General features: G+C 45.4%; 1 protein-coding gene across 1 annotated transcript in view; it reads left to right on the top strand.

The window, feature by feature from the left end:
- Positions 1-9,661: 9,661 nt before the first annotated feature.
- Positions 9,662-19,336, top strand: part of AFAP1L1 (actin filament associated protein 1 like 1) — a 54,311-nt gene continuing 44,636 nt past the window's right edge. The window contains exon 1 of the mRNA XM_084884211.1: positions 9,662-9,891. Within this exon, the coding sequence (XP_084740337.1) occupies positions 9,876-9,891 (16 nt within the window). The 5' untranslated portion in view covers positions 9,662-9,875. The remainder of the gene's footprint in view (positions 9,892-19,336) is intronic.

Genomic DNA, 19,336 nt, shown 5'->3' with positions numbered 1-19,336 from the left:
AATGCGCAAGGCAGGTGTGAGCTCTCGTGTAGCTCTGGTCTAGAGGAGAAAACAGGCTGTAAGTAAATAAACAAACAAACAAAAAAAAGAGATGGTGCATGAAGATAACTGTCACAGAAACAACAAATAGGGCACTGGAGAGAGAAGCAGGAAGGAACTCAGTTCGTATATTTACTGAAGGATAAAAAGGGACAAGTGGGGAGGGGCACTCTAGGCTTAAAGAAGAGCATATGCAAAGGCTCTGGGGTGGGTAAGAGCTTGATACATTTGAGAAACTAAAAGTGTCACTGAGGACAGAGTAGAGCAAGTGAGGGAGATGAAGAGGGGAGGGAGACTAGAAGAGGTGGGAAGGCAAGCAGGGACCAGAACGTGCATAGGGTCTAGAAGGACACCTCTTATTCATTCAAACTTTGTGGAGCCTGTCTGGCTTGCACAGTGGTTGTTAATATATCCTATGCAGGGAGAATCGCTCTAAGCCTTGCTGCTGAAGTGTGCTCCCCAACCAGCAGCAGTGGGGTCACCTGGGAGTTTGTAAGAAATGCTGTATCTGGTGCCCCTAGTCAATCCGCCTCTGTGTTTTAATAATAATCATTAATAATTTAATGATCCACACACATAGTGCAGTTTGAGAAGCACTATTCTAAACCACCATCCTTTTAGGACAAACACAACATCATTTTGTGTCTAGGCTTAATGAAGTTCTAGAAAGGAGCCCTTTCCCCATGCATATAACCTTTTTGGACACTGGGGGGCAATCTTACATTAATAAACCAGAACACAATTACACAATTGCGGGGGTGGGGGGGGGGGTAAGTGCACAGAAGTCACAGGAGGTTAGAGCATAATGTCCACATTTTGCAGCCAAGGAATCAGGCCCACTGAGTGAGCAGATCAGGACTAAGCAGCCGCTCGTCCTCACTGGGCACCTGGCACGGAAACATGGGGACCGGCTGTGGAAGGTGTCAGCAGCTACACTAGCCACTGAGCAGAGCTGAACGTGGAGCAGATGGGCTTAACATTTAAAGAGAACAGAGCACTGCTGCAGTTCATAGCAATTAACATGGCAGAATGATGCCAGCTCTGTTAATGCCCCTAGGGAACTAAGTTTTACATGCTTCATTCCTCATCAGACTTTGAGCTGCTAAAAACCTTGACTACACAGTGATAAACACCTGCTTTTATAGACACAGCTCTGAGCCGCTGCCAAGACATTCGGAAGCCAAGCCGTAAAAAAGCCCTGGAGCGAGGCCCTTTTAAATAAGTAAAACCCTGAAGCCCTGAAGATGACGGCCAGCCTCTCGTTACCACCCAAGGCCCACTGGCTTCCTCACTGAGCCTGGTCCAGTTGGCACAGGGAGGGACACAGGCAGGGGGACCCCAGGCCTGCAGTCAGCCCCACGGCTAGTCCTCTCGGCAAATGAGAGCCATGTGTGCAGATGAATCAGGTCACAGAAGTCAAGCGACAATTACGCCCATGACAGAAAGCGTTTCCTTCTCAGGGAGAAATATCCCAGTCACTCAAACATCACCTTCCCAATGTTCGTAAGATTATTTATTTAGTCAGTGCTGCTTATGTAATATTTTCATTTCAATTAATTCATACCCAATGTTTCTATTTTAAGCAATATCATTGAGATTATGGTTTTGTAAAGACTGGTTATATGTTTTAAATACAAATTTAGACAACTTCATCGAATCTTTAAATATGTTGGCCTGTGTAACATCTGAATTCATCTCACTTCTTCACCAGTAGTCTGAATTCCACCCTTTGGGAAGAGAGGATGTGTATTCCCTCAATTCCTCATGATGACTGGTCTTTGGGGAGCCAAAGGGAAACTAGCAGAAGGACCACAGAGAGAAGAAAACACAAGCTCTTCTGACAATCAAACAAGGCCTGGGTTAACCCTGCCCACCCAGGGAGCCAAGACCATCATGTACCACCGGTTGGTCCAGGGCATCATGCAAACAGGAAGTCCCTGGCCCTTGCTAAGGTTTTCCCTGGATACACTGCCCTCACCTGCTGCTCTGGGGGGTAAAGCCTTTGCCTCCATGGGCACCTCCGTGAGCTTCGGCAGGGACATTATAGCACGGCAACTGGACTCAGCCTCACCACCAGCACAGGTTATACAGGCCGAATTGTGCCCGCTTCCAAAAATAATCCATATGTTGAAGCCCCATCCCATTCCCCTCCCTCCCCACCTCAAAATGTGGCTGTATTTGAAAATAGGGCCTTTAAAGACATGATTAAGTAACAATGAGGCTGTTATGGTGGGCCTTAATCCAATCTGACCAGGGTCCCTATAAAAGCAGATAAGAGCACAGGAAGAGATGCTAGGGTTGCATTCACAGAGGAAAGATCACATGAAGAGGCACTCAGAGGACAGCCATCTGCAAGCCAGGGAGAGAGTCCTCGGAGGAACCAACCCTGCTAACATCTGCTCTTGTACTTCCAGCCCCCAGAACTGTCAAAGACAAATTTCAATTGTTTAAGCCACCCAGTCTATGGCAGTTTGTTATGACGACCCTAGCACATCAATACAACACATGCAATTAGACCTGCAAAATAGGAATCAGAGTGCTTGTTTCATAGGGTGGTAAGGACAGAATGATGTGCTTCGGGGACAGTGCCTGGCTGCAGGAGAGGTGCGCCTCTGACGCCACAGTATCTCCCTCGTTCTTAGGTCAAGTGGTTTAGCCAGACTGTCAGGCCCCCTCTGGGCCGGTGCAGGACTACAGGGAGAGGGGCATGCCTTTGTCCCCTGGAACCTCTGCTACCAAGGCGTGCGGGCCTGGAGAGGTGAGGCCTTAGCCAGTTGGAAGGGACCATGTAAAGATGAAGACTGAACAGAGGAAGGTGGGAGGTTGAGAGAAAGTAGCAACTACTCTGTTTGCATTCCTGGGGATCTGAGCTTGCCTTCAAGCCAACTTTACCCCTTCGACTAACTCCCCCATTACCCTCAGAGCAGATAAGTTCCTTTTTTATTTAAACTGCTTTGAGTTGTGATTCCGTCACTTGCCACCAAAGGAGTCATGAAAGACACACTGGCTTCCAGAGGGAATCAGCACTGACAGTGGAGTCTGGCATGCATGCCTTTACTGTCCATGTGAGGGAAAGTGATGACAATTTAAATAGTCCAGGCAGCTACCCCAAGGGATCATGGGATGGAAGGGAAGACTTGCCAGGGCAGCCAAGTGAATACATATGAAGGGGTCAAAACCTTCCTCGGTCAGTCACTGAAAGATGCATGTAGGATCTGGACCCAAGGGCCCTTTGGTTCCCAAAGCCCTCGTGTGGATACAAAAGAAGTGTGACTGCCTCTCTAACACAGTCTTGCCCACCTGGATCAGGAGAAATTGTCCCAAGTTATGTGTCCTTCTGAAAAAATGATAGGTGTTCCTGCAGAGAAAGGGGAACTTAGCAGAATTTAATGGTGTGATTTACAAAAAGTACCCTGCAGGGGGCAGCCTGGGTGTGTGGCTGGGACTTCAGTTGCCCTTACAATTCCCAGAAGCATCGTCAGAGGAAACCCACCTTGATTACAGTAATAACTCACACTTCTGCCGGTGGGTCAGGCCCTGCACTAAGTGCTTAAGATGTCTCACTTAATCCTCGGGGCACTACTTTTATCCTCATTTTACAGATGAGGAAATTGAGCCTTTGATAAGTTCATTCAAGGTTTCAGAGCTGTAGGTGGCACAGCCTGAACTTAAACTCAGGGATATCTCACTCCAAAGCCCATACACATGGCCACTGCACAAGTCCTCCCTAAACAGAGGAATTTGGAGAGCGCTTCCTCCGTGCCAAGCACTTTAGATACATACATGGTCGATTTAAGCCTCACAACCACTCTGTGGGGGAGGTGTCATTAGCCTAAGGTGACCAGATTTTAACATTGGTAAAGCGGGACACCATTGACGGGTTAATTGATTAAAAACTTGGTCTATATGGAGCAACAAAAATTTTCTTTCTTTTTTTTTTTTTTATGGTTTAACATAGTTCATTCAATAAATGGTGTTGGCAATATTGGACAGATACATGCAAAAGGCAACAAAAATTTTCATAGAACGCAAAAATAGTATATTTTTAAAATTTCAACGTAAGTACAATTTACAAATATAATAAATAAAAAATTTGTGTATAATATTATTTTATTCTTTGGCATATTTCTCATTTGAGTGAATTTTTTTTAGATTGCTGTCGTTGTTTAAAAGGTCATGAAATTTTTCACAAGAATTTGTTAAATTATATTTCACACATAAAATGGCTTTCAAAGTCTCAACACTTAATAGTGATTTTTCTGATGTCCACACTCTATTTACTGTAGAAAAAACACGTTCAGTCGCAGCATTAGTTCCTGGTAAGGACAGCGCATATTCCACAATCCTAACAACTGATCAACAATGCGAACTTTGATAAGCAGTTCTCGATAATCAGTTCTCAACAATCATTTGTTATTATTAAAGTTTAACATTATAAAATTAACAAAAATAATATAAAACTCATATCCTGGCTAAATAGCCACATGGCCACCGAAAACCGTATATTCCCTTCCCGTTCACCTGCCATGTATTTTTTTATACATTCTTTCCTAGCTTGTTATGCATTCTTTCCAAAAATCGGAACTTTTTTAAAACGCTGCGGGACGTGGGACAAATTGTTAAAAATCGGGACTGTCCCACCAAAAGCAGGATGTCTGGTCACCTTACATTAGCCCCAATTTTTAGCTGAGGCATCTGAGGTTCAGAGAGGTTGAAGATCATGCTCTGAACTGGTTATCAAACTCAGATTCAGCTCTTTGCGAAGTCAAGCCCTTTGTGTCCCACAAACTGAAGAGAGTGACACTGTGGGGGCAGGAGGACTGGGGTTCTGGTGTCATCGAGTGTGGAGCTCAGGGTACCACTCCTGGTTCTGCCTCTCAGGTCTTAAGTGATCTCAGGCAAGACTTCTTCCTCTCTTGCCCCAATTTCCTCATCGGACAAAGAAAGACTCCAACTGGCTAGTCTCTCAGGCTCCTCTTGGCTCAAAAGTTTTTCTGGTTTCAGGTTTAAGAAATCCACTTTGGACCTGCAGCCTGGAGTCAGCCCGATGCCTAGAGGAGAAGATGGGCATGCAGCCCAGCCTTTTGGGGGAAAGCTAGTCTGTGCTGTATTGTTGGGCATCATTTCATCCCTCAGGGTGGAGACACCCAGCTGGACAGATTCCCCAGAATTCTTCCTGGGTCCACAGTTTTCCTCAGAGTTCCATATGGGGGGGCGGGGGCTATAGGCCAGATTAAGTCACAGGGGTGTTTTAACTAGCTTTTGCAATGTCTTAAATCAATTGGTATTAGTTACCAACATTTTTACATCAAAAGAGATTTTATACTAAAATTTGGATTTGTGGATGCTCCTAAAAAGTCTGAACATCTGGCCACTTCGGTCCCATGTTCCCACTGGCCACACCAGCCCAGGTTGCTGGCTACTGGCCTTTTGCTGAAACAAGAGTGTCCTGATTTGCCACTGCCCCCCTGGCCTGCTTACATACACCTCCCCCTCCCCCTGGCCCTGCAGGTGCTTCAGTCTGTGCGACTCATTTATGGAGCCAAGGGCGCTCATTTCTGGAGGAAGGACACAAAAGGAGGGCTGGGCTTCATGTGGCATTTGGACATGAAAACAAAAGTTCTTTTTCCTCCGTTACAACTGGTGCAGTAGCCACTGCTGACTACTGAGACTAAGCCCTGAAGCCTGGGTGCAGGTAGGAGCCCCTGTCCTGGAACAGACTTGAAGGTATGACAAAAGAAGGAGTTTTCATCCATCCGTGAAACTCTCTTTCTCCCAGCAGCTGCCCCTCAGATCCCTATCTGCTTTCCGGGGCCCAGAGCGGAGCAGCAGGCGTGTGTCAGTTTCCTGGATAGGGGCTATAATGGCATCATTGTGCGGAGGGGAACAAGAGAGGTTTTCATCCAGCGACCAGCACTGAGCAGACATTCGAGTAAGGGGTTTTGGGGCTTGCCCTGCACAAAGGAGCTTGGGAGAGGGGCCCTGAGACGAGGAGAAGCCCCTTCGGCTGGGCTGCATGTCTACAGCAACGCCAATGAGGGTGGAAAGCACAAAGGCATTGCTCCCAGAACACCTTAATGCAAAATCATTTTCCTCTGCAAGTAAATAAGCAAACAAACGATCCTAGAGGGTAAATGACACCACCACCCCACCACCACCCCCCCAATGACACATGAATTCACAGAAGCCTCCTGAGTACTTGAGCATTTACACACTGGCTTACTCCACAAGACTTGCTAAGTGCCAGGCACTGCACGAAGGATCGAGCTAAGTAAGACACAGCACCCGCCCCTGCAGTGCTTGCAATCCAAGGGCCAGGGAGAGGCAAGGAGAGAAGTAAGGAAATTCTACACCAATGACCCAATGGAAGAACTGAGACTCACACAGCGACAGAGTCAGTTCAAAAATCCAGATTCGAACCCCCAACCCATGGTCTTCCAAGGTCTCCTGAGATCAATGTTTGTCTACTCGGAGGTTGGGGCTCAGTGAAGAAGGCACCCTAAATACCTAATAAGGAATGTGGACTCTACACTGAGGGCAAGCAGGAGCCACCACATATTTTAGGAAGATTCTAATTGGGATCATGGAATGATCACTCTGGTGGCCAGCATGGAAGCAGACCTGGGGACAAGGTGACAAGTTAGAAGGCTAGAGTATGTTTCTCTCACTGGGACAAAGAACCTTTAGCCTCCAAATATTCCTTTCCCATGGCTTCCCAGTACTACCTGATAAGCTAAGAATGAGGCTGGAGAGTATCATTTGTTTTCACAAGACTGGCAGCATGAGGGAGTTGAAAGCTTTCTTCCTGGTATTGTTCCCAGGACCGAATTTGATATCGTTTTTTAACAGAGCTGAAGCTCTTCACCCAGAATTCTTTAGACAGCACCGGGCGAACCTGGAAGACTTGGTACTGAGCAAGAATGAAATGGAAGGCATGAGGCAGATCCTAAAAATCCTTTCCAGGTAGTTATACTCTTAACAGGGAAACGTGAAGGGGAGGCGAAAACCAGGCATCCATAGCCCTCCTCTCTCCTCTCTCCCCAGTGCTTCCCACCCAACACCCCTCAGTCTAGCCAAACCAAATGGTTTGCAGATATAGCCTGCAGTTTTCTATCTCTGTGTCTTTGCTCTTATGTTTTCTCTGCTTGTAATGTTATCTCTTCAGTGCAGACTCACCCAAGTCTGTCTTCCAATACTGTCACCATGATTAGTAAGAAATTCTTGCTTTGTTTTTATTAACTAAAAAGCACTTTATCTCTGCCCAGCCTGTGTGGATAAGTGGTTAAGGATCAACCTATGAACCAGGAGGTTGCAGTTCAATTCCAGGTCAAGGCACATGTCCTGGTGATGGACTCAGTCCCCCATATGGGATGTGCAAGAGGCAGCTAATCAAAGATTCTCATCATTGATGTTTCTATCGCCCTCTCCCTTCCTCTCTCTGAAAATCAATTATAAAAACACCATTTTACAAAAGCACTCCATCCTATTCAGGTGATTTTCACATAATAATTTGTAATTAAATTATTTTGTACATATTTATTTCCTAGATTATAGATTACTTGAAGAGATTATTCCTACTTAGTATTAGTTCTCCCAATAGAAACTTACACAGAGGGCAATAAATATTCCTAAGTGAACTGATGATAAGTGAGTATAGCTATAACTATAAAGTTCATTAAAGAAAAAAAAAAAATATATATATAGCCGAAACCGGTTTGGCTCAATGGATAGAGCATTGGCTTGGGGACTGAAAGGTCACAGGTTCGATTCCGGTCAAGGGCATGTACCTTGGTTGCGGGCATATCCCCAGTAGGGGGTGTGCAGGAAGCAGCTGATTGATGACTCTCTCATCAATGTTTCTAACTCTCTATCTCTCTCCCTTCTTCTCTGTACAAAATCAATAAAAATATATTTAAAAAAAAAAAAATATATATATATATATATATATGATTATTCCTTGCCAAAACCCACAAGCAGCCTCCTCATCCATCTCATTCCATTTCCTGTCCACAACCAACCTGTAGTCAATTTAGTCAACACTGCCACCAAGTGGACATTATTACCTAAACCAGACTACACCTTTTTGTTAATCCTTAGAACTGTGCACAAACCATGTTCTCCAGTTTTTTACATCTTTCCCAGACCAGAGTTCAGTTAATTCATCACATAGATTCTTTTACAGATACAGGGAAATCCTTTTTAGCCCTTTGACTTTTCTTTCCAATTCTCTGATAAACCTCCAAAGACCCTGAAAGTTTCTCATTTCCCTCCCCGGCAAGTGTGGATACTCTTTCCAGACTTCTCTGGTGAGAACTGCTTTAATACCCAAGCCTCCATCTGTTTTTGCAATAATGATGTTCTTTATTGTAAAATTATTTCAAGTGAAATAAATATCATGTTTTTAAAGTATTATCGGGCTAGTCTTAGAACTTTACAATTTATAGCCAAAACCAGTTTGCTCAGTGGATAGAGCGTTGGTCTGCGGACCGAAAGGTCCCAGGTTCAATTCCGGTTAAGGCCATGTACATTGATTGCGGGCACATCCCCAGTGGGGGGTGTGTAAGAGGCAGCTGGCCGATGTTTCTCTCTCATCGATGTTTCTAGCCCTCTATCCCTCTCCCTTCCTCTCTGTAAAAAATCAATAATAAAATATATTTAAAAGAACTTTACAATTTATAGCCCTAATTCCAAAAGTATCAGAGTTCAAGTAGTGAACTTTTAGAACTTCATCCCCTTGTAAATTGTTGGTTGTCTGCTTTAGAATTTAAACTGACCTTTTCAAATTGGAAAAGTGGGCAGGAACAAAGAGGAAGTTGGAAACTAATAATGTGCACATTTTCATGGTTATTTATGGTTTAGAAAGTGGGCTTGTAGCATCATTTCATTTGCCTGCGAACAGTCTTATGAGGCCAGTATGAGGTTTCCTGCAGCACAGATGAGCAAGCAAGCCTCAAAGGCTGGATATTACACATTTAAAAAGTAGTGGAGTAAGACCTTACACGTTTGTTTCAGACTCAAATCCCATGGTTGTTTTTCACTACACCACATTTCCTCCAAGTGCTCACAGGCACACTAAACAAACTGCCCGGGCAATTTTGCAAAGCCAACATTAATTTCAACCTACCCATAAAAGCAATAAAGAAAAAGTCCCCAGTCCAGGAAAGGGCAGGATGCTCTTTCTCAGGCCCTTCCTCGCTTCTCTGCCTCTGTACAAGGTCTTGTTTTTCATTATTATTACTCCACTCCTCTTTCACACCCTTATGGACACTGGCATAGCACCTGCTCCACTGTCTGGCACTAGAAGTTGCTCAGGAAAGACTTGTCCACTGAAGATGATAAACCCAAAGCCAGGAAACGGATGGCCGCCGCAGAGAGAGAGAGGTTTGGATTCCATGGGGGAGGCGGAGGCATGTCCTAACGCGCCTCAACAATCTGAAAACCGCATGGGCTGGGAGATACGATAGTGAGCCCCCCATCGCTAATGGAGAACAAGCACCACCTTGGTCCAGGTCGCGGTGCGGACCGAAAGCACGGCAACCGGAAAGCGAGTCCTCCGGGAGGGGCGGGGAGGGCTGCGGAAGGAGGGCGTGGCACGGGCGTGTGCGGGACAGGGGACACCACCGGCCCAGGGGGCGAGGCGTGTTCCGGCTATTCCAGGAGAGACGTGGAGGGGCGGGCGGGTGCCGGGCAGGCATCCTGTCTGGGGGAGGGGACGCACGGAGGGCGCTCCCGCGGGGCGGACTGGAAAGTGCAGCCCGCCCGCCGCCAGCCCCGCCGGAGCCACCGCAGCCCGCACCGAGCGCCCAGGCCGCCCGGCGGCGATCACTGGCCGAGCCATGGACCGAGGCCGGGGTAAGAGGAGCCGCCAAGGCCGCATATGCTGCGCGGGGCGGGGAAGGGAGAACCGGGCGACAGGAGGCCAGCGAGGAGGTGGGGGGAGAGGCACCGTGGGACGGCGGGGCGGGGAGTGGGAGGCCGGGGGCTGCGTGTGCAGGTGCCTCCTGCTGTCCCCGGCAGCCCGGTTTCTGTCGGTCCTGAAGCTGAGTGGTCTCCTGTGTGTAAAACCAGTGTCTCATGCACTCAGTCTTAACTTCTTAAAGGAATCCCCCACCAGATTCCCGAGTCCGGCGGGCTCTTCCACCCCATTTCCCTCAGGAGGGGTACACCAAGGTTGACAGGTTACAGTCCAGCAACACCCCACATGCAAAACCCCACTGTGCGCCTGGGGGAGGCCGGGGAGATGGAGCCCGCAGCTGCCCAGGGCACTGGGAGGAGAAAGGGCAGGCGCTGGCTCTCTCCGTGGCTGAGCCCTGGCTCTGTTCCTGACACGCTGTGTGGCCTTAGCCCAATCCCTTCTGCTCTCTGGGCCGGTGCCAGAGGCTCCCAGACCCCTTCCTGCTTGAACTCTCAGATGAGTGTATTTGATAGCATTCTCACAGAAGTGGTGGGGGCTTGCAGAAATTAGAAGTGACCTGAGAAAAGAGAGTAGGGGCTGTGCTTAAGAAAAGGCCTGGACATCTCAAAGAGCATGAGGCTGTAAAGAGGTGGCCTGCTTGGACACAGGGACTGTGTCTGAGGCTAGGACACCAAGGTCCTAAACCCCCACCTCCGGGATCCAAAGAGACCGCCTGTGTGAATACACTTGATAAACTGGTGCGTGTGGGGCATTATTATTCTTGTTATTATGGTTAAATGGAAAATTCTTCCCCCTCCCTACAATCATCTTTCACACTTCCTCCGTCTTCCTGTGTGCTGTGCGGAGGCCATTAGGGGGGAAGGAGCGGCCAGGGGTGTGGAAGCAATTAGGAGGGCACTGGGGGCAGGGACCTGTGCATGGGCAGCCTCCCCTGCACTCGCATTACAGATAAAGCCAAAGTTCAGAGGACTGCAGAGGACCCCTGGCTCCCAGTTCAAGATTTATAAAGCAGTTCTCACCAGACAAGTCTGGATAGAATAGCCACACTTGCAGGGGAGGAAAATGAGAAAGAGAAAAGACGCACCTCTGATGTCCCTCATTCCTTTGTCCCACCTCCCACATAACACATATAAAGCAGAACACAGCTCCGCCATCCAATTAGCTGCGCGCGCGCGCGCACACACACACACACACACACACACACACACACACCCGCCGGCCAATTGTCAAATTCCACCCTGTCAGGCCCTGGTACAAAAATCCAGAATTATGGAAAGCAGACTATGTCTTCTTCAGACACACCACGGGTGACAATAATTCACTTAGTTTTAATACTTAATAAACAATCGCTTCTCAGCCTTTTGGCTAAGATCAAGTGTAAGGACTTACTAACCGAGGCTTCACTTCAGAAGGCAGCCTCCGGAGCACACTCCCCAGGAAGCTGGACTTCCCGGGAATCTGTTAGGACTCAGAACATTCCAAGGCTCTGACCCTCTCCCCCACTGCAGGCTTTCCAAGGCTAACTTTCCTTCTCCTTCCCAGTTCTCACCACAGTGGGCCATAACTAAGTTAGTTATCCAACTACCTGTTAGCATGTACCTCCCCTGCCCCACTGTGAGCTTCTGGAAGGCTGGAAGTAGATGATACTCTGGCACACAGTAGGAGCTCACTAACAATGGTTCAGTTAGTTACATGAAACAATTTACAGTGCACCTCAGGTTAACTGCAATGCTGATTTTTTTTTTTTTAAAGAGGATATTAATAAGTCCTCACATCAGAAAAGTTCTTTGTGACTTGTAAAGGCTTTCTCAAAATGCCAGCAACGTAGATGGGGCACACAGGCCCAGTTATTTGTCTAGATCCTTAGTTATAATTGCCTGCCATGACAAATTATTGCACTTTATCAGCAGAACATGACTAAGTATTAATTAGAATGCAAAATCTGTATGTGCTTTTAAGATAAAACATGAGACCTGAAAAATCATTCCAGCAAACATTTCTTGTGCCTCTGCCCCCAAGAGGGTGTGTGCGTACTCTTCCGTTTTCAAAAACGTTTCAGAAGTGCAGGTCCAGTTTCAACCCCATACCTACATGTGGGGAGGGGGGCTATCATTGGCCAGGATACTGTGAGGAAACCACACTTCTGTATTAACAACAATATCAACTGAAATCATCAAGCTCTTACTATGCACCAGGCACCACGCTCAGCTTTTTACATGGCTACTCTTGGAACAAGTGGTGGGATAGGCGCCATGATCAGGCTTTAATCATTATTCCCCCCGTCATAGGAAAGCAGGCTTGGCAGGTATATTGGACAGCTAGGGTTGCCATAACAAAATGCCACAGGTTGGCTGGTTTAAACAGTTCAGGAGGTTAGAAGTCCAAGATCGGGATACTATCAGGTTTGATTTACAGTGAAACCTTTTTTCTGAGCTTGGAGACAAGCTGCCTTCTCACTCTGTCCTCACATGGCCTCTTCTCTGCACACACCAGGGGTGGGGAACCTTTTTTCTGCCAAGAACCATTTGGATATTTATAACATCGTTCGAGGGCCATACAAAATTATCAACTTAAAATCCTGCCTGCTATATTTGATCAAACATTTAATTAACTCAACCCTAATGCCTTGGCAGGGCCAGACCAAATGTTTTCTCAGGCCTTACGGGTCCGCAGGCTGGATGTTCCCCACCCCTGCTATCGACTAATACACCACCTTCTACTGAACAAGTAATTAACTTATCCTTATATGAGAATAAAATATGGATACTGATGATACCTATTTATTGGGGTTGTTGTAGATATTAAGTGCATAGGAAATACTTCAAACAATGCCTAGAACATGGGACCCACTCAGTAAATGCTGGCTCTTATGATAATTACAATCTTTTAAAATCAGATTTAACATAATAAGATTGCTTTACTTGGTCCCTCCACACGCTGGTCTGACTCTAATGACACTTTTTGAGTTCCTACTTTGGTCAACTTTTGTATAACTCAAAGACTGGACCCATGTCATGAACTTCTCTGATTCTGGAGCCTCTTGGTGCTTGTCTCTTGCAAATCCAAGTTCAATAACTGGACCCAACTGACATTTCTGAGTGTCCATTTTCTCTTATTTATTCTACATATCCATGCCTACTGACTGTGGTTGTGTCTTCACAATTTTGCTTTTGTGAACTTTCCAGTGTTCTTAAGCCATCTTCTCTTTAAGATCTTTGGTCTAAATTTTCTCTGATTTTCCTTCTTAATAGCCAAGGTTTTTTTTCTGATCTGCCTGGCTCATATAAAGTCATTGATTTCCCCAAGATTCTTTTCCTTTTCACTTCATAGTTATTTTTCAGTTAATCAAATTCAACCCAAGATGGGAGGTTTTTTGCTGCATTCTATATTCTTTTGGCAATCATATTGTCTACTGAGCAGTTCAAGAAATAATTTGATGCCGAAACCAGTTTGGCTCAGTGGATTGAGCGTCAGCCTGTGGACTGAAAGGTCCCAGGTTTGATTCTGGTCAAGAGCATGTACCTTGGTTGCAGGCACATCCCTAGTAGGGGGTGTGCAAGAGGCAGCTGATCGATGATTCTCTCTCATCGATGTTTCTAACTCTCTATCCCTCTCTCTTCCTCTCTGTAAAAAATCAGTAAAATATATTTTTTTAAAGAATTTACTCTAAAAGAAAAAAAAGAAAGAAATAATTTGAAGCTCTGCTTTTCATTAAGTAAAACTGTTATTGTTCAAGAGATGATAGAAGACCATTCTAACTGTGTCTCGCCTTCTGTTGGATCATCTTTGAGGTGGTTAGGAAAGCCACATCTTCCCTATCCAAAGCTTCCATTGACCCACCAGCCTGTAGCTACTCTATGATGAGCCTATCCCCATGGCTGTGAATTCCCAAACCTCTTCCCTGACATCTGAGTTCAGTCCCTCCACCACTTCTATCAGTTACTGTCCTTCTGAAAGGCATGCTCATCCAAACTCATCTTTTCCATCCAAACATTTGTGAGGTCACCTTTAACAGCCTGGCAGCTCAGTAGAACTGAGTGGGTCAGAGAATGGACAAACTAAGGTTTGAATGTGACTGCAACTTTTTACCTGTTTGATCTTGTATGAATTAGGTAAATTACTTAATTTCTATGAACTCCAGTTCCAATGCATTTGGAGTGTCATGAGAAAAGCTAGCACTTATGAAATATTCAATAAATGACAGATGTTATATTTATCAAATATAATTACTTGTATTTTAGCCACCCTCTGCAATGGATATATCTGGTCACATGGCATTTAAGCTCACTCTCTTCCCTGTAAAGGCTTCTGCTGGTCATTGGGCACCACTTCCATTTCTTTGTCCCAGTCAGTCTTCCTAATGTATGGCTTCTCCATTTTAGTCAGGATTTTTTCTGCCTCTCCCTCAAATATCAGTTTCAAGCCCCCCTTCTCACATGGGTGAGCACCCTGCCAAGTAAGTTCTTCCCTCCCTACCCTCTGCCAAAAGCATATCATTATTCCATTCTGATCTTTGGTTTGGAAAAACAATCTTGTTTTTGAATATCATAAGCTTCTCATACCCTTCTTACCCTTAAAAAAAACAAAAAAAACAAAAAACAAAAAACTTGCAACTACACAAAAAAATCACACACACACACACACACACCCCACACACACACACACACACACACACACCACACACATCCGCCACCCCTAAGCATTGTCTTCCTTCCTTTCCTGGCCAAATTTCTCAAATAAATGATCACTCGTTGCTTCCTTCCTACACTCTTTCATTCCTACCATCTCACTTCTAACCACACCTTCTGCTGAAAGCCCACTCTTAAGGGTTACAAATGATTTCTATTTTGTCTAACCTTCACCTATTCGAAGTCTCCTCTCCCGGATTTCTCTGTAGCTCTGCTGGCCCTCTACTTTTTCTAAATGTATTCTCCAACTTTAAAGAGATGAGAAAAGCATTGATTTGGGAATCAAATAAGTCTAGGTTAAATAGCCACTACTCCATCCCTCCAGGAAGCCTTTTCTGCCTTTACCATCCCCCAGTCCCAAGGTTAAACCTGCTCATTGCCTCTGCTTCTCCTGCCCTAAGGCAAGTGACCCAACTAAGTATTGTTAAGCAATCTGTAAAGCAGCAAGAATGACACCCAGCACTAAGAGACTGAAATGTGGTAATATTTTCCCAGCACCAGTGTCTGGCCCATGCTGGGTGCTTACTCATAGTTATGTCCCATATTTCCCTCTGGCTCACTTGCTTTTTCTTCTTTGATGGCTCTTGCCCCTCTCTTTTCTTACCCCCCTTCCACCTCAGCCCACTCTCTACACTCACTCCTGTAGAAAACCAAGCCCTCTAAGAGGAGACTCTCAATGTCCATCTTCAGCCATGAGTTACTCCTGCATTACCTCCTGATTGTGGTACATTTCCATTCGGAGATCCCAACCCAACCTCCCAGTGACCCAATTTTGAACTCATTTTATTCACCACCAAATCAGATGACCCTTCCTGTTTCTCTTTTTCTGCTAACAACACAACCACGTGAGGAGCTACTGAAGGAAATGGAGCTGTTTGTGAATTACACTAAAATTGAAGGGGGGATCTGGGATCAGTCCTGTAGAGATCAGTCCTCCAGAAAGCTATTCAAGAAGTAAATGGATAGAGCGTCGGCTTGGGGACTGAAGGGTCCCGGGTTCGATTCCGGTCAAGGGCATGTACCTTGGTTGCAGGCACATCCCCAATAGGGGGTGTGCAAGAGGCAGCTGATCGATGACTCTCTCTCATCAATGTTTCTAACTCTCTATCTCTCTCCCTTCCTCTCTGTACAAAATCAATAAAATATATTTTTAAAAAAATAAAAAAAATAAAAAGAAGTAAAACAGACGCTGAATTTGGGCTCGACCTAGGAGAAGCGTACAAATTAAGAGTTATCAATAATAAATTGGAGTTGTTCAGGGACATCATGAAGCAGAGGTTGAATGGTCACAAATCAGAGAAGCCATAAAATGGCTCCTGTGGGACCACAGTAATATATAATTCAAGAACACCTGTCAGTTAATATTCTTAGTGTTTCCACAGAGATGACCCTTTTGCAAATTATAGAGAACAGGACTTCGAGGAGTGTATACTTCAACCTAAAGCATTCATATTTTATTTAAATACTAGATGCCCAGTGCACAAAATTCATGCACAGGTAAGGTACCTAGGCCTGGCCAGCGATCGTGGCTGATGGGGGCCTACAGGCTGTGGACCCCGGGCCTTCCTTCATTCCGCATCGCCCCCTGGTGGTCAGCACACATCATAGCAAGTGATTGAGCTCCTGATCTCCCAAACTCCCAAGAGGACATTTTGCATATTAGCCTTTTATATACATAGAATACCTTATATCAGAGATTTTAATGGACTTATGAATTATCTCTGCTTGTGGATGTAATTTGGGAAGAGGAACTGATGCAATTTAAAACTATAGATCTGATCATGCTTAAACCTTCAGTAGTTTCCCAATGTTCTTAAAAAATAGGTTACAATCCTTGTGGCCCTCTAGGTTCTTCCCTGGCTGTCACAAACTTATTTGGGGCCCCTGTCCATCTCTTACTGTGGGCTCTCGACACTGGCCTTTGTGCCTTCACCTGGTTAGCTCCTATTTATCCTTAGTAATATGCTCAAACATTACTTCCTCAAGGCAATCTTTCCCAATCTCCAAAACTACATCTCCCTTTCAAAGTGCTCTTAGCACCCTATTTTTCTCACTGGTTGCCATTTTCACAATCACAATTAATTGTGGGGTTGAATTAGCTGCTAATATGAGCTCTGTGAGGGCAGGACCTTTCTGACGTATCCACAGCTCTCTCCAGCACCTAGTTTAATGCTTGGCACATAGTAGGTACTAAAGAAATGTCTGTTGAGATGATGAATAAAAGAAACAAGGGGAGAAACAAAATTCACAGAATGGAATTGGATATGGCCCCTTTAAGCTCCAGGCTTCTCCATTTCAATGATTCTCATTTTAGGGACAGAAACATAAACTTAATTATTATTCATCATTTCCTTTGCCTTCATCCTTTATACAATAAGACTCTGAATCCTTCTGACTTTTATTGAAAAACATATCTTAGATGGCTTCTTCTCCTATATACTGTCATCTCCTATAGGAGCTTCCTCTTTCTACTCTGGCCTTCTCCAGCCTGCTTTAAGGACTACTCCTAATTTGTCTACAGCAGTGTTTCTCAAGTCCAGCTGGGCTCAGAATCATCTCCTATGAAGCCTACTGAAAATATATCTTACAGTGGGTCTGATCAATGGAGGTTTGGGAATGTGCATTTTTTGCAAAGCTCCTAGGTGAGTCTGATTCCTTATTGTTCCAATACACTGTTTCTATCATGACCCTTGAACCTGATCAAACACCTATTGCTCACTCTAGCACTGCCTTTCACACTTTTCTACCAAGTGGGACTCTGGAGTCTGGGTCTGTCTCACTTCAACTTTAAAAATCCAAGCAAATTTTCTACTGTAGTTCAGAATATAGGGTGCCCCAAAAGATGAATGCACACATTTTGAATAATTATCAAGGCAGTGTTTATTAAAAATACATTTCATCTTCAAAACTGAGCCATCAGCTGCTAAAGTGTATATACATTTTGGGGGATACCCTGTGTATCTGAACACACTCCCACCCCAAAAATCTTTGTGCAATGTTTCTCCAGAGATGCACTGTGTTTACCCAGAGGCTTCTCCTTCCCTACCTGCCCAGCCTCTGCCATGGACTCTGCCATGGGTGATATGAACTCTAGCTTGAGAAGACAACCCCCCCGGCCCCCCAATAAATGTCCCAGCACATGGTGCCAGAAATAGACCTGGACTTGGAAGTAGAAATCCCACATCTAAGTCCTGGCTCATCCATGCCCTTCTGCAGTATGAGAATGTACATTTTCATGAAGCTTTTAACTTTCAGAAGCATTTTCACATTTGCCAGTTCTGCCCATTTTGGCTAGTGTCAGGGGTGTGGAGCATCATAGCATGCTTCCTTCAGAGCCTGGCAACCTCTGGAGGTCACACATGCTCTCATTCAGTAGTCATTCCCTGGGGGGTTGCTATGAGTAAGAAGGAACCTGGGCCGAAACCGGTTTGGCTCAGTGGATAGAGCGTCTGTCTACGGACTGAAAGTTCCCAGGTTTGATTCCAGTCAAGGGCATGTACATTGGTTGCGGGTGCATCCCCAGTAGGGGGTGTGCAGGAGGCAGCTGATCGATGATTCACTCTCACCGATGTTTCTAACTCTCTATCCCTCTCTCTTAAATCAATAAAATATATATTTTTTTAAATAAGGAACCTGGATGATAAGAGGAATTCACACAGAGAATTGACCACTAAAACCCTTTCTCTGGGGACTCTTCCAGCCCTGAACTTCTCCCCTGTGGCTTCTCTCAACTCGGCAAAAGTCCTGTGAAATGGACAGCTAAAGCATTCTTCCCATTGGACAGGAGTAAAAAATGAGGTTCAAAAAAATGATTCTGCTACTCTGCCTCCCTGAAAGAGACTTCCCTGTGAAAACTCCCCTGCCACATACCCGCATTGACCTCTTCTCCGACTTTGGGTTACCTCCACCATCTTTTTTAAAAATATATATTTTTATTGGTTTCAGAGAGGAAGGGAGAGGGAAAGAGAAACAAACATCAATGATGAGAGAGAATCATTGATCAGCTGTCTCCTGCACACACCCCACTGGGGACCGAGTCCACAACCCTGGCATGTGCCTAGACCAGGAATCGAACCTCGATTTCCTGGTTGATAGGTTGACACTCAACCACTGAGCCACAATAGCTGGGCCCTCTTTTAGAAGATTTCACTGCATTAAATGAAATGCCTCCTCCATGTATATATGAGTCCTATGGTCTTAAACGGTCTTTTCATCTTATTTCCAGTGTCTAATACAGAGCAGATGTTTAATAATAATAGCCAATGAGTGTTCACCATGACTCAGGCAGTTTACATGTGTATGTAGAGCCATTTAATCCTCTCAACAAGCATGAAGTTGAAGCAGTTTAGCCTTATGTCCATAAAATATGCCATTAATTTTATTGCAAGAGAAATTCCACCCAAAAATGCTGCATACTGCTATGAGTTCTGAGTGTCTGTACAATGTGTAGCTTCTATTTTCTAAAATCACAGATAGGGCGTGAGTATGAATTATCAATATACTAGAGGCCTGGTGCACAAAATTCGTGCATGGGTAGGGTCCTTAGGCCTGGCTGGCAATCAGGGCCAATCTGTGGGGCAATATGGGGCCTCCCCACTGGCTCCTGCCTGGGCAGGCCTGGCGCTGCCTGCTTGCTGACCCTGCCCCCTGCCGCCGCCACCAGTCGCATCCCTCTGCCAGGTGACCGGCAGGG

Source organism: Pipistrellus hanaki (genome assembly GCF_964339955.1).
Source record: "Pipistrellus hanaki genome assembly, chromosome: 5".
In the NCBI taxonomy this organism is placed as follows: Eukaryota; Metazoa; Chordata; class Mammalia; order Chiroptera; family Vespertilionidae; genus Pipistrellus; species Pipistrellus hanaki.
The sequence above is the reverse complement of the archived record's forward strand: the minus strand, read 5'-3'. Positions and strand labels throughout refer to the sequence as shown.